The sequence below is a fragment of the Puma concolor genome, chromosome E2 (genome assembly GCF_028749965.1).
Source record: "Puma concolor isolate L17-30 chromosome E2, mPumCon1.1.hap2, whole genome shotgun sequence".
Lineage (NCBI taxonomy): Eukaryota > Metazoa > Chordata > Mammalia > Carnivora > Felidae > Puma > Puma concolor.
This window is the reverse complement of record NC_141681.1, coordinates 11081433-11097394: the sequence shown is the minus strand read 5'-3', so window position 1 is coordinate 11097394 and position 15962 is coordinate 11081433. Positions and strand designations below refer to the sequence as shown.

Genomic DNA, 15962 nt, shown 5'->3' with positions numbered 1-15962 from the left:
CTCACGTACTCGACACAGAACCTATGTAAAGGGTGATAACAAAACACGTTCCATAAACACTGAATTTGAACGAAAGGCACATTGTGGGAACGACCAAGGAATACCCAAGAAGACAAAGCAAAGAACAGAAGGGCAAGTGAAAGGAAGGGCAAGAGTGTCTGGGGGAAAGAGCCATACGTGAGAAACAGGGAACCACGGGAGTATACAACCAAGAGAAAATAAATCTTCAAAGGCTGGACTGGAGAGCACCTTAATGTATTCTACCTAACTGTCCCCGGGAACCTGTGTGCAGAGCCCCTCCTAGATAATAACTCAGTCCCTGGTAGGATGCCTCCAGTGAAGGAGAGCCTACTACTCATGAAGGGGAGATACATCCATTACGGACAGTTGGGATTTATGTCTTCGCTCATTCATTCTGGAAGTTACAAGCATGTGGCAAGGGCTGTTCTCAGATGCTGGAGATACAAGCATGCTCAAAATGGACCAAGGCTTCATCCCACGGAATGTAAATTCTTGTGGGGAGAAAGATAATGAAAAAGTGATTATATAATATAAGCTCATGCACAAATAAGAGCTATGAAGAATCCAGCAGGTTAAGGATTCAGAGGATGACAAGAAGGAAGAATATTCTGGGCAGGCTGGCCAGAGAGGCCTCCCGGGGGAGGTACTACATCTAGGAAGTTCTTAGCTCTTGAATTAAGTCTATCCTCTGAAGCGATTTCAAATCAATCTAAATCCCCTTCTAGTTATTATCTCTGAATTTTTGTAGGTAGCTAGTTACTTTTTTCTTGCCCTTGGCAAGCTTCCAAATTATTCCACTGGAGAATTCTTTGTCAAATGAATGTATTCCCAGCTTTATCACTGAAAGCCAAGAGAAAATGAAATGGCCCTTAGACAAGCTAACTTTGCAGGCACACATTTATTCCAGAAAACACGAAAGAGGCGTACCATTGAGTGTAACTTTCAAAAACTGTTTAAAACTCATTAATAAGGGTTGTACATATCTCTTAGTGCGGTTTAAAACCCCGGACACCGCCATAAATGCTGAGTTTCTATTTTTATTTTTATTTTTATTTTATTTTTTTTTAAAATTTTTTTTAATGTTTATTTATTTTTGAGACAGAGAGAGACAGAGCATGAACGGGGGAGGGTCAGAGAGAGAGGGAGACACAGAATCTGAAACAGGCTCCGGGCTCCGAGCCATCAGCCCAGAGCCCGACGCGGGGCTCGAACTCACGGAACGCGAGATCGTGACCTGGGCTAAAGTCGGACGCTCAACCGACTGAGCCACCCAGGCGCCCCAGAGTTTCTATTTTTAAAAAAAACGTGTACAGATTGCTCGTTGCTTCCTCCCAAGGCACAGATTTCAGAATTTTCACGTCCATCTCCACCTGGGCTTTTGGACAAACAGTCATGACCCAGAACCATGTCAGCACTCCTGCGATGGTTGAACCGGTGCTGAGCAAAGCGCCACGACCCTCTCCTTTGATTTGCTACGTGTTGTGTGTTGTCTCTGACTCTGCTCCCTTCTCTACTGTAACTGGTAACACAAGTTCATCTCGAGCTTTTGCTCAGCTACATCCCTCCAGTTTATTTCCCACGAACTGTCACTAAATTCAGTGTGTCCCCATTCTGCACGTGTGCACTGGGGGGCTCACAGTTATCCTTTCTCAAGGGAGGACGGCTGGATTTTGATAAAGCAAGTGAATGGAAGTAAGAGAAAGCAAATAACCAGAAGGGTGACAGCTTCGTCTGCAGAGGCAAGACGTTAAATTTGTATGTAAGGCATTAAATTTGTGGGACTAAAATAAATGTTTTGATACTGAGGTAAAATAAAAACAATTTAATATAAAAAAGTAAAATATAAGCCATAACTTTAAGTAATAAGTACTGAGAACCCAGAAGAGAGACAATTTTAAATTCATGGCTGTGTGTGTGTGTGTGTGTGTGTGTGTGTGTGTGTGTGCATGTGTGTTTATACCCTGCAAATAGGCCTTCCCAAGCGTGCAATCATCTGACGTGTCAGTTGCTGAATATGGTGTCTCTATGGGGCATATATGATTTCACGAGTTTTTGGTCTGGACAATTCAGACCAATTTCAATTAACATCCCTGGGAGACTTCATTGCTGACATGCCAAAGGTAAGTTTAGAAACATAAGTACATTCCAAATACACGAACCCTCTGGCTGCAGATGTGGGGGGACAAGGGGTGTCTTGTGAAGAAAAAAGTAGGGAAAAATAAACAAAACTCATGGACGTGAATAGAAAGCTGGGCCAGGACGGGTCTGGGGGATGATGTCAACACTGACACTCTTTTGTACCGGCACCAATTTCTCCTGTGTGTTCATTCACATTACTGTCCAAAGAGAGACATCTTGGTTGGAGGTTTGTAGAGACTGAATTACCTTCCACTTTTGTGTAGGGTTTCCACTGGTAGAACCATCCACGGAAAGGTTTGCTGTTATATTCTGCACATTGCTGGGCTCGGAAATCCAAGCTATTTTCACTGCAAGGGTTAATATTGCACAGCTGATATACACGGCTAGAACCTGGACAGAACTTGCCACCATACTGAGGCCTAAAAATAAAATTAAAGAGCTTTAGTACTAGAGCTCACTGTTAGTCACAAGCAATAATAAAGGAGGGACAAGCAAGACGAACACTATCACAAGCTATGCAGTGCATACAGTCCATTAAAAGAACGGAAATAACGTTGTATACAACACACCGTGTCCCTTCTTGTATCCATGGTGGGCATGACCCATCAGTCAAGGATTTCCCTTTCTTTACTTTCTTTCCTAAGTATAGGCCTTGGGTAGGCATCCACTGCTCAGCAACGAGCTCCAGATTAGATAAAACTTATGTGCCATCTCTGATCCAAGTTTTACATTCTGGCAATTTCCTTAAAGAGTTGATGAAGGCATCTTCTCGACACTGATCGTATCGCCGGCATTAGGGACACTCGTAAATGCACCCAACACGTTCTTATGAATGTGGATATGTGTCCGTGTGCCACACTCACAGACACACGCACCCCACATGGGTATCAAGACTCTTCCGACGTGGACCCGACCTACTCTCCAGCTCGCCTCCCATTCCTGAACATACTCAGCTTTCTAGAGTGTGCTCTCCACCTGCTGCCACTTAAGAGGTTGGGACACGGAAAAGAAAGAAGAAAAAGCCCCATTCGCCACGATCTCCAATCCAGCTTTGTCAGTCATTGAGCTCGTATTCTGATTATTTATTGTCCGACTTGTCTATGTTTTATTCCAGTTCATCCTAAACTGTGAACAAAAATTCCCTTGTTTTCATCTGCATAATCACTTTTCAACTTCGTAGGTGGCCTCCTCCTCTCCTGCCAAGCACAATGGGAAATGGATTTCCAGAGAAGGGAATCCCATTAGAACATAAATAATTATGATCTAATGGCAGGCTCTTTAAGATCTCGGTAGGCAGACTGCAAAAACCAGAAGGCAATCTAAAGAAAAAAGGAGCACAAACCAAACTGAAAATTCCCAATAACGTCTTAACCAGCTCCTTCCAGGCACAAAACAATCGCTCCTTCTCCTTCCTATCTTTCTGCAGCTTTCTCCAAAGGCGAAAACCCAGCTATGGATCATCTCACACAAAAGCTCAACGCAAACATGTAATATGAAAGAAGGCTCCGGGTGAATAAACTTATGTGACTAAAATTCCTCGTCTCTTTAGGAAGCACAAGAATGCTGTAAAACACCCCTGGATCTGCTTCAGCATATTTTATCCAATCTTCGTGTAAGTGCACGCTAAGATGGATTAAACAGGAACGGGAAGTGTCACACCGCCAGAGTGAGATTGCTTCGCTATTTCGGAACATTCTGGGGCGACTACTTCAACATTTCAGCAGTCACTGGGCTGGATCAAGTCCCCGAAGACTTCTTAAATCATTATCTAAAAAGCACTTTAAAATAAGCCCTTATGGGCGCCTGGGTGGTGCAGTCGGTTAAGCGTCTGACTTCAGCCAGGTCACGATCTCGCGGTCCGTGAGTTCGAGCCCCGCGTCGGGCTCTGGGCTGGTGGCTCGGAGCCTGGAGCCTGCTTCTGATTCTGTGTCTCCCTCTCTCTCTGACCCTCCCCCGTTCATGCTCTATCTCTCTGTGTCCCAAAAATAAATAAACGTTGGAAAAAAAAAATTAAAAAAAAAAAAGTCCTTAAAGTGCCATACGATAGCCTTTCTATTCATGGTCACCTTCATAAGGCATATTTAAAACTTTCTTGGTTTAAGACTTTCTGAGATTTCTGGGGCGCCTAGGGTGGCTCGGTCGGTTGAGTGTCTGACTTCGGCTCAGGGCATGATCTCGTGATCCGTGAGTTCGAGCCCCGCGTCGGGCTCTGTGCCCACGGCTCGGAGCCTGGAGCCCGCTTCGGATTCTCGGTCTCCCTCCCTCTCTGCCCCTCCCCGACAGGCACTCCTTCTCTCAAAAAAAGAAAAAACATTAAAAAAACTTTTTTTTCAATTAGAAACGAAAAGACATTCTGAGATTTTTACAAACAACCTTCATTTAGACTACTCAGTTTCAAGGCCGTGAAAGAGGACCACAGGTGTTACTACTGCAACTGAGAAACCGTAACACAGAAAAGATCTTGAAACTTCTACAGCACCCCCTCTTTTTGTAGATGAAGCGAAAAATGGCTGAGGAAGTTCATAAAACTTGCCGAATGAAGATCACACAGCCAGCAAGAGAGGGAGCGCAGCTGAGCCCCCTACCTTCCACTCCACCTGCATTTAACTGAGCGAGGCAATAACAGAGGCCAGAATGGAAGAGGAAGACAGTCATGCACAATGCTTAGGAGGCTGGCCTTTTATAATGAGGCAGATCTGGATTTAAATATCCTCTACCTCTTCCTCGCTCATCTTTAGGCAATTCTGTTTCACCTTGTAACCTGTCACGGGGGGGGGGCAGTTGTGATGATTAACGGAGATGATGTTTGTAAAGAATTTAGGGCTGACAAACTATGGAAGCAGCCCAAGTAGGCATCAGTAGATGAATGGATAAAAAAGAGGTGGTATATATATATACACAATAGAGTATTACTCAGCCATAAAGAAGAATGAAATCTTGCCACATGCAATGACATGGATGGAGCTCGAGAATACTATGCTAAGCGAAGTGAGTCAGAGAAAGACAAATACCCTATGATCTCACTTTGTATGTGGAATTTAAGAAACAAAACAATCATGGGGGGCAAAGAGAGAGAAAGCAAACCAAGAATCCGACTCAACTCTAGAGAACAAACTGATAGTTACCGAGGGGGAGGGAGGTGGGAGGATGTGTGAAATGGGGGATAGGGATTAAAAAGTATATTTATCATGAATAAAATAAAATAAAGCGATAAAGAACACAAAGCTCACAAAACAAATGAGATACCATCTTCAAACAACAACAAAAAAAGAATACAGGACTGAGTCTAGGGCAGAGTTAGCACAAAAGAATCCTAACTATTTTCAAATGCTTTCTGCGTTTAACGACTGGTAAGAATCTGCATTTTTCCAGCACATCCTCAAATAGAGGTACATTTTTCTGCAGCTGTAAACAGGAGCATTGGGATAAATTAACAGAAAATTCCACCATGACATCCCTTGGTGTACTGAGATTAAAAACAAAAACATAAACGGTCAGGAAGCAAACGTCTGGGAACATGATTTTGTTCTTACGTTAGACCATTATAAAATATACTCATATTTACTTCTGCATAATATATCATGTCCTGACTACAAATGTTTGTAATTTGGCTGGGTGATCAGTGGGGTCAGGAGGGGAGCTCTGTTAATAAAGAGAGCCAGATAGACTGACTCACTCCTGGGTCCCTCTAGACTTACTCAGTAAGAATATAGGATGGGGCAGGGGGCACCTGGGTGGCTCACTTGGTTGAGTTTCTGACTTGAGCTCAGGTTGTGATCTCACAGTTCCTGAGTCTGAGCTCCCCATCAGGCTCACTACTGTCATCACAGAGCCTGTGTCAGATCTTCTGTCCTCCTCTCTCTCTGCCCCTCCCCCACTCCCACGTGTGCACTCTCTCTCAAAAATAAATAAAAACATCAAAAAAAAAAAAAAGAATATACGATAGGGAAAATCCAGAAATCAGTATTTTTTTAAAGCACAGTTGGTGATTCTAATAATCACCTGAGCCTGGAAATCACCAGTTGGAAAATGGGCCAGAGGTTTGATTCAATTATTATTCTAGAACCATGACTCTCTGGTGGCGTATTATTTGTCGTCAAATAGACTTGCAATTTAGGAAAGTTCTATAATACCTCGGCATGTTTAGTTTTCACTACTCTAATTTTTGCTATTTGCTTGAACGGACTTCATAGAAATTCCACTAGGCTCTTGCAGAGCATAATAAGTGAAGAGTCAGAGAACCAGAAACAATGTCAGAGGGTTAAAACCGGGGGCTCTTGGTCTGACTCTATCACTACCGGCTTGGTGACCCGGGGAAAGATGGCAACACTTGTGCCCCCCATCTCCCCTGGTTCCTCATTTGTCAAGTGACTGGATTAGACAGCAGGTTGCAACTCATGTCTCTGTTCTAGTTGGATGGGGAGCAAAGGCCTGGAGAAATGTTTGGAGAAGGTTCCTGAGGCATTGTAGGACCTGGGAGGCAACAGAACTTCTACCAGTTAAAAATGTCCCCTCTGCCACACCTGGCATAGGAAAAAGAAGAAGAAGGGCCACATGTGTGTGGTGCCAGTCATTCCAGGACCAGATAACCTCTAAACACTTTGGAAGCTGACAAGTTGGATAAAGCTGTGAACTGGCCAGGAATAATTCATTTTTCTGAAACAAAGTATGTTCTGGGAAAACGATCATTAAGTGAAATAAAAGCTCCCCGCGCTCCTCACAGGAGAAAATGAAATTGCTTAGGCTGAGTGATGGGAACAGACCAAACGCATAATAAACTAAAGCAAAGGAGAAATCAGTAATCCGAAATGGAGGGGAACCCCCACCCCACCCCAGCTTTACTACAACGAAGTGAAATAAGAACAGAGAGCAACTAATTCAATTGCCTTGGGACAGCTGCTCATGTACTTGTCTTATTTGTGACGCATAATTAAAGTAAACAGTATCCTGAGGAGCCTTCATCTGGTTTAAAATGATAAAACACCACCAAATGGAACTACATGAGGGATTCTTTTATTAGGCATTTCCAAAATTACACTATGATATTTCCATGAACAATGCGCTATTATAATGAGAGTTCTCAATCCCACAGATATGAGAGAGGTTTTAATTTAAACCTCAGGGGTGTTATTCATGCACTTTACCAGCAGAGCTATTAAATTAGGTAATCTATTTCTTTCTTGGGAAAATACCGAGATTGTAAAGTGTTGTGATGTATGAAAACCAGATCCATGAAATAGGCTGAAAAAATGAAAAGCAATAGAATGATTTTAGGAATTCTATCCAAGATATGGGCTACATTCAAAGTACGAGGAGGGTGGTTTTAATAATCTGGTGTAAGCTGTAAATGCATCACAAGCCTGTCTACCGTCACACCTGGTTACCGGGCCTTGGATAAGCCAGCGAGTTTCAAATGGGGATGGCTTTGCCCCTACAGGACATTGGCCCCCTCTAGTGCCTGGAGACACAGGGTTGTTGGGGAGCGGCAGTCATCCTACTGACATCTGGTGGGTAGAGGCCGGGCCGCTGCCCAACATCCTGCCGTGTGCTGGACAAACCCCATAACAGAGATTTTCCAGCCTCAAGCGTCAAGAGTGCCGAAGTTGAAAAATCCTGCATCTGCCTGCTATCCCAAATTGCTACCCAGCAAACCATGGTCAAGGCGTCTTCCGACCCTTTCTTTCATCTTGGAAAAAACTGGCCTCTTGATCCAGCGCAGATTGCTAACTCGGGTGAGATACCAGGTCTCTTTAAAACTTCCCTTTTGCTCCCTCTCGCTTTCCCATTTTTACCAAGGAGTAATCCAGAGCAGGGACAGTACGCTGTCTATGGCCATACAGCTAGAAAGACGCAGGGCCAGGAGGCGAACCTAGGGTCCTGGGATTAGGAGCCTGGGTTCTTGACCTTCAAGCTACACCACCACTCAAACAGTGCTGGAAAATGAAACCTGTTTTCCAAGGACCCATCACATTCTTCTCTCTCTACCACATTCTCCAAAATCCAATTTCACTGGTAACGCCTCTCTCCACCCCCTCCCCCTTGCTTTTGAGGACTCACCCTCTGCTACCCTGTGCTCCTGATGAGTTTAGGATGAAGGTGATAAAAGCCACACAGAGCCCGGATCCTTGTGCTGGACGCCCACTGCACGCTTCCCAGTATGTCAGGCATTCTACAGACCAAGTTCTAATCCCCACACCCCCAAAACTACAGAGGTAGGTAGTATTATCTCCAATTTATACGTAAGCCCAGGTTCAGAGTTCAAGTGAACTCCCCAAAGCCACACAGTTAATAAATGGCAGACCCAGGATTTGCAGTCTGAGCTCTCGCTCTCAAACCCAGGCTCTCTCTACATCACTGTGCCAATCAGGAAATGTACATCTCACACGCATTTCACGTGGGAATTAGAGCAGATAAAACGAACATAAAACCGCCTTCGTTTTCAAAGAATACAGACGGCGGTTCAGAATCCCAGCGAGGGTGCCTGCAGGTGGCCAGGGACCAATCTCAGGCTGTAGCCCTTGTGATTAGTCCTCCTGGTGCTCTGTTTTAAGAAAGTTGAATTTGTTGTCAATATCTTAACAATCGGGAAATTTCACACACTTTTTTTTTTTTTTTTTTTGGACTTCTGGTTTCTCTTGAAAAGTCAGGCAGATCTGTCAACACGTGTTGATGTACATTCCTGCAAGGCAAAAATCAGCATATTTTCCCCAGTTCATCAGTTTGACACACACACACACACACACACACACACACACACACACACACACACACACACACATTCCGCTGGCCAAGCTTCTCTGGTCTACATCACAGGCATTTGATCGTGTGACCGTGTGGCTCTCATTTAGATTCAGAAAGTAGCTCAGACTATTGAGCTGGGTCTCTGATCGGCGTCGTATTCACGCACAGAGTAACTCCTTGGTTGCTGTTAAGTTCCTGACCGCTTCACCCCTTTCGATGCAAACAGTAAAATCCTAGTTGATTGCTATTAACCAGAGGGAAGAAAACACTTCCCGACAGTATGTAAGCAGAACAAAACAAAAACAGTACATTCTTGCCTTACAAATACTGACTTTCTGTTGCAGCCTTACTTGGGGTTATTGCAGTGTCTCTCTTGATACTTGACTCCGCCACCACAAGTTCGGGAACACTCGGACCACTTCGACCAGGCGGACCACTGGCCGTGGACGGGCCGGGGCCCGTGATCCCCAAACTTTACGCACTGGCCTTGCCGACACCACTGTGGAAAGAACGTGTGACATGTTTCTTGTCAGAGTCCGCCTGGGAAAGGGCAAGGAGGTGTAGACACCTGTTCGTGAACAGGAAAAACAAGTATGGGGGCCAAAGGGAGAACGCAGGACACCTCGAGAGCGTTTCTTTGCCGGCCACGCTTCACGAACACCCGGTCACTCTGCATTTACTGCATGCGTTTTCAAAGGCTGACATCTAGCGAAGACGGGTCTGCCACCAGCCGGCCGAGTAGTACATGCTTTGTGAGCTGTCGAGGTGACGTGTTCAGTAAGATTCCACCCAAGGGCCAAGGGAGAGCGCGCAGGCACAGTGACAAGGGTGCCTCCCCCCCGACCTTTAGACACAAGGCTGCTTAAAGAACAATGTGGATCATTCACTCAAGGAGAACCAGTTTTTTAGGTCCTAACACAGAATTTATCATTCTGATTACTCATCATAAAAACAGACATTTTTGTTTATCCCCAGCCATCCCTACAGAGCATGTCTTATGAAACAGACTAGCTCTCCGTCCACACGCATTGTGCTTTTAGGTAACACCCTTTGACCTTACGGCTGTGTGAAAGGCTCCTACTCCAGACCCTGAACCGATGACTTTGAACTCTCTGAGTGTCTTTTATGAATTAGCTCTGGGTCTTTCATTTGCCAACGCTCTGGTCAAGCCAGGGCGAGAGAGCTGTTTTCTGTGTAACCTTTCCTTCTATTTTCCTTTGTGATACATTCCAGGCTTTGCCGGTCATCTCTGTCCTTGGGGACTGCTTGAGCCTCTCGTAGTGGTTTTATGCCTGTGGTGCTTTTATTATGAGCAAGTTCTGCATGACTTAGTGTAACTGCACACTTTCCTGAAAGCCTCTGCAACGAGATCCAGCGGGTTGAGGTTTGGACCGTGCCAGCTTCTGCCGAAGAGTGAGGGTTGAGTCACAGAATTATGGGAGAGCTGTCTGACTTTCCAAGTCCTCGCTTTTCCCCTGGGATACATGTGGCTTCTCGGCTGTTTATTGAGTTGCTAGTGCACTGTGCCTGGGTGAAGATACTGCTTCCTCCCTTCGATTCTTGCTGGGTGCGGATTAATTCTTGTGTTTTTAATTTGTCTTTGCCCCGGATTAATTTCACAGTCTGCATGAAATCACAGAACACTGTTGAGAACTTTCAGGGGGAAAGCAGTTGGTTAGTAGAGGATTTTGTCTACTGTAAGCAGGAATCAGAATCTACCCTCCCAGGAATCCCCCGGGGCCCAGACTCTCCCCGGCTGAGCCCAGTGGCTGAGACAAAAAAACAAGAGCCAACAAGAGAAACAGTTCCAGTTTACGAAGTTGCTTCTAGGCGCCGGAAATGGTACAGGAACGGGGAGAGAAGGACTTCCCATGCAGGGTCTAACATAATCCTCCCAAGGTGCTACGGAGTTAATAACTATTTCTGGATGAGAGAAACGTAACAAGGAAATACTAACGCAGCACCACGGAGACGGAGACTTCACTTAAACTCAGTAACCAAAGCTCCTCAACAGGATACGGATCCTTCGCGCCTCAGAGGCAAACGGTCCACCGATGTATCTTAACCCTGGTTCCTTTTTTTAAGAAATGTGTTTTAAGATCCATTCCAAACCTTCAATTAATTTAACTTTACTTCACTATTTTTCTGAGTATTGTCTTAGGTTGCTAACGGATTGTTTCCTTCGGCTTGTCCATTCGGTATAGAAATCAGGAATAAATATATGAATGCAACGCACACCGACACACCCTCTTTGGATCTAACTGCAGAGGCTTTTAGGAAAGTGTGCAGTTATGCTAAGTCATACAGAGGTTGCTCATAATATACACATATATTATATATATATGGACACACACATGCATAATCCACATATACATATAAAATTCTACACACGTAATTTAGCTATCCATCTATATACATATACTGATATACACTTCTAATTTCAAATTGAATGGCCAGATCTGGGCAGACACCTTTCCTGACAGATACCAAGCATGAGCCTTTCTTTCCTTCTCCACATAAGTAGATAAAAGTATGTGGCTTTTCATATCCTCACACGTTTACAGAAGATTCATGGTACAAAAGTCACCGAATGACCAGGGACGAGATAGGGAGGGAGAAGGATTGGGTCACGTTCCAGTTATAAAGGAACACGTGAACACAACATGGAATAGTTGCTAATCCGTAGGACACTCGAGATAAAGCGTAAGACATGCTTATGCTTATAAGAGCCCTGGCCTCATGGAGTTCACAGTCTCGCGAAGAGTCAGTTTCATCCCCCAGTGGAGAAGAGTACCACGTACGTAGATGCAATGGTAACCATACCGGTGTGATGATGGATGGAGCTCATCTAAATGCTTTCTGTGCTGGGGACCCTCAGAGTCGAGGGCGTTCCCCCACTATTGAGAACTGCAGTCTGGTCTTCTAAAATAATGATGGGGGTGGGGAGTGGCACTAGGACATCTGTTTTCGAACTTCTGGCTTGAACTGTCTCAGGTTACAGTAACTAAAATCTAACCCGGGGCATTTTCAGCCCCATGGAACTAGATCCCTGGTGTATTTATGAAATAAAGACCTTAGGAGCGCTTGGGTGGCTCAGTCGGTTGAGCGTCCGACTTCAGCTCAGGTCACGATCTTACAGTATGTGAGTTCAAGCCCCGGGTCGGGCTCTGGGCTAACAGCTCAGAGCTTGCAGCCTGCTTCGGATCCTGGCTCCCTCTATCTCTCTCTCTCTGCCCCTCCCCCGCTCATGCTCTCTCTCACTCTCAAAATAAACATTAAAAAAATTTTTTTAATGTGAAACCCATGCCATTTCACACTTACTTTCCTCATTTCTTATATCCATTTTTTTCTTGCACATCCCTCTTATGTTTAATGCTGTTGCCTTCATAATCAAAATATACCCACTAATCCTTGAGGTGCAAGTCCTAAATTTTGATGCTTTAAAAAATAAGAATGACTTCAACACTACTTACATGTTCAATTAATGAATTCACTGCTTTGCCTTACCACACCTAAAACAACTCCATGCATATTTTCAGCGAGAACCCTTATTGGAATTTTCTAAGATGGGTATCTTGGGTGAAAAGTGGCATGTAATGCCTCCATGTTTTAAAGATTCATTTCCTTTAAACTCAAAGAGTTAAAAAAAATGCAAATCTTCTAAAAGATGCTGAGTGACTTAATATCAGAAAGCATTCTCTCAACATTCATTAATTTTCAGGTCCTGTATCTCTACCTTCATGGTCAATCTCTCACTGAATGTCTCTCCCATCCAACTGAGGAACTTCCATTCAAATCCCAGCATCCGTCGTGGTGTACCCACTCACTGTACTTCTTTCTAAGTGCACACCTAATTCTGAGCATCGACAGTAAGTAGGTGCTTAAAGAAGGTATGTTTCAAAAGACGGTCAGAGTTATTGGTTTCTGCACAGGTAGGTCCCCCCACTAGACTGAGTTCTTGAAGAGATAAAACTGAATTGTGTTCATCTTTGTAACCCCAGAGCCTCCTGTCTCTGATATCTAGTGGTCAATAAATTATTGCGCGAATGAGTTCACTTTAAATGACCGAGTCTTCTATACAGGCTCGTGCTGCCTTGACAGACCCAAAAGCAGAGATCAAAGAACCTGGAATATCTCCATGCTCCCCTCTTTCATAGCTTCTTGGTTGCGATCTTTCAAAGGAATGCCCCAAATCTGGACCATTTCCTGCTACGTCAAGTGCACCTGTCGTCCAGACATTAGCGGGGAAGGAGGAAAAAACCCAGGAACTAATATATGAATGTTCTTCATTCAAAACACAGAAATCTCCCATAATCTCCCATATTGGAGACGATTCTTTAGATTGACGGTATTTGCTGGCTCAAGGATTTCCGGTACACCCTAGACGGAGATGCAGCTTATCCTTTGCTAGGAATCCCTCTAAGTGATGGGACTCCAGTGAGCATGTCAGAAGCCCAACGATAGGTCCTGGGAGGTGATCAGTAGGGGCCTTGTATCAGGGTAGAGTCCTTCCTTTGCTACTAAACAGGACATCTGCTCCTTGAAGCTCTTCTATACTGAATCAAGTTTAACACAAACAGTATACAATAAAATCCACCAGCTTGCTGAAATAGAAATATTTCATCTAAAAATGGAAACCAAAGGCAAAAAGAAAAAAAAATCACCCTAAACACTTGAGCCAACTGGGTTATATTAGCACTGAGTTTTTATAATAACTGCTTAAATAATGCTGATTAATTTAAAGAGTAGTCAGAAAATGTATGCAGCAGCCAAGGTATTCCATTCTGAAGTTATAGTACAGATAATTTGTACAATGGTTTGTTTCTACATGTTATCAGGTTTCCAGAACTAGAGACTAACAAGTATGCAGTTTACCATACTCAAGCCACAAACGGTCCCTTCTGCCGCGGGCATGAACTTGGTCTCACACCTGTGACCCACTCGGTGGCACCAAAGGGACTTGCAAATGTCCTGAAAGAAAAGAAGAAACTGGTAAGGGTGTCAATACAATAAAAATGCAAATATCCAAAGTCTTTTGTATACAATATCATATTTTGAGGCAGCTGGAATGGGACATTGTCCAGGAAGTGGAGGCAAGTGACGTCGGGAGCAGCCAGGTAACCGGTAAATACGCTGTAGCAAATGTACAAGCAGGAAGTTTCCGCACTGCCGACATGGGTGTTTGGTAATGACAGGGAGGTAACGACAGTTCATTTAGGGACCATTTGGCTTGAAACCAAGAGACCTGGTTTGTAATGACAACTACCACCACCATGAGTGACACAAAAGAAGCCCAAACTGGAATCAAGCACGTCGGATTCAGATCCTCGCCCCCGAATTCGAGGTTCCCGGCCCTAGGGACATGTTACGGAAGGGTCTGAAGTGTGGTTTTCTCAACTGTGGAGATGGTGATCGAAGCACCTCTTTCCTCTGGAGGGTTGTTCTCAAGGGTAAATGATGTAAATGATCATCACCAGCGTCCTTATCTTTGTAGTAATTTTCAAGCATTTTAGCAATTTTCACACGAGAGCATCAAATAGCTTAACTCTCATGCTAGACTGTGGCAGGCAGAACACCATCCCCCAAAAATGACCACATCCCTACCACTGATGCTTGTGACTTTGTGCATTTATGTAGCAAAGGAGAATTAAAGGTGCAGATGCAATCAGGGTTGCAGTTGACCTTGAGGTGGGGAGACTATCTTCGATTTTCCAGATGGGCCCGAGACAACCACAGGGACCCTTGAAGGGGGCAGGGGAAGACAGAAGAGAGTCAGAGGGAGGACCGCGTGAGGAGGGCCAAGGTGGATATTGCTGCTTGGAAGGTGGAGGATGGGGCCGCTGAGCCAAGGAACGAAGGAGGCCTGTAGAAGCTGGAGAAGGCAAGAAAATGGCTTCTCTTCTGGAGCTTGCGGGAGGGCCACAAGCCTGCCGACACTTGATTTTAGCCCAGCGGCACTTACTTCATGTGTCCACCTCCAGAAACGTAAGAAAATAAACGTGTGTTGCTTTAAGTCATTAAGTTCATGGAAAGTTATTAGAGCGGTCATAGGAAACTAATACTAACACCATTTAGTGGTGCTCACTAAACGAATTCCGCACATAAGCTAATTTAGATGAGGGGACTGAACGAGCCATTGACATTTCAAAGCCGCCAAGTCACACAGCTGGTAAGTGGCAAAGGCTAGACTCCAAATGGCCTGATTCCAGCCAGCGTCCTTGACCACTACTCTGGGCTTGGATTTGCCATTAATGGAGGTTGGAAAGCTTTCAGCTTCTCTGGGCCTCAGTTACCTACCTATGAAATAAGGCAACGGAACCAGATTCCTTCCAGCTCAAACAGCTAAAGTTGCTCTTCAGAATTATGTCATTAATAGAATGTCAAAATCATGAAATGTCAAAATGATTCCATTTCGTTTGCCACATTCTATTTACTGGGATAGAAGTGTGAATGCATACAATTTGGGGGAAAACATGAACCACCAGGGAGGAAACAAAATGATTTTTGCGGTCACTCGGTGTAACCCTGAAGAGTCAATTAACCGGGCACCCAATTCCCCAAGCATTCTAGCTCGTATCGATTTCATGGTTGGAAAATATGGCAAGGACACGCTTAGGCGTTATTTCACACACAAAAAGTTTTCCACAGAACAAGGAAAGAAAATGGAGGGAAACCAGAGATCTGTGCAGGGAGCCTGATCTTGTGGACCAAAAAAATCCTTCCCCCGCCGCAAAAGAGAAGGGAAGGGTGTTCGGGACTCCGCTCGGGAACACCACCAGCAGGAGCCCCACGCAGGTGCCACACATACCACTTTCAAATCTCAAAACAGCTCATAAGACACGATATGTCAGTGTTTCCCACAGAAGGGGACCTGGCCACTGACATTAGTAGAAAGCATAAGGCAGTCTGCCAACGAGTGAATCAACTTCATCATCTCCGCGAGCCCTTACATGTGTCACCCCGGGCCTGAGGGAACAACTTAATGTGGAAAAAGAGTCCGTATCAAAATGGAGAAATAGGAGGTCACCATTGAAACAAAGCCACAGTCCGAGAGGCTTTCA

General features: G+C 44.6%; 1 protein-coding gene across 2 annotated transcripts in view; it reads right to left on the bottom strand.

Annotated features, from left to right (window-relative positions):
* The window catches only part of ADAMTS18 (ADAM metallopeptidase with thrombospondin type 1 motif 18), a 142613-nt gene that overhangs the window by 44074 nt on the left and 82577 nt on the right, over positions 1 to 15962 (bottom strand). For both annotated transcript variants that reach the window (XM_086688857.1, XM_086688856.1), the window contains 3 exons: positions 13777 to 13872; positions 9252 to 9400; positions 2407 to 2579 (listed from right to left, as the gene is read on the bottom strand). In XM_086688857.1, the coding sequence (XP_086544983.1) occupies positions 2407 to 2579; positions 9252 to 9400; positions 13777 to 13872 (418 nt within the window). The remainder of the gene's footprint in view (positions 1 to 2406; positions 2580 to 9251; positions 9401 to 13776; positions 13873 to 15962) is intronic.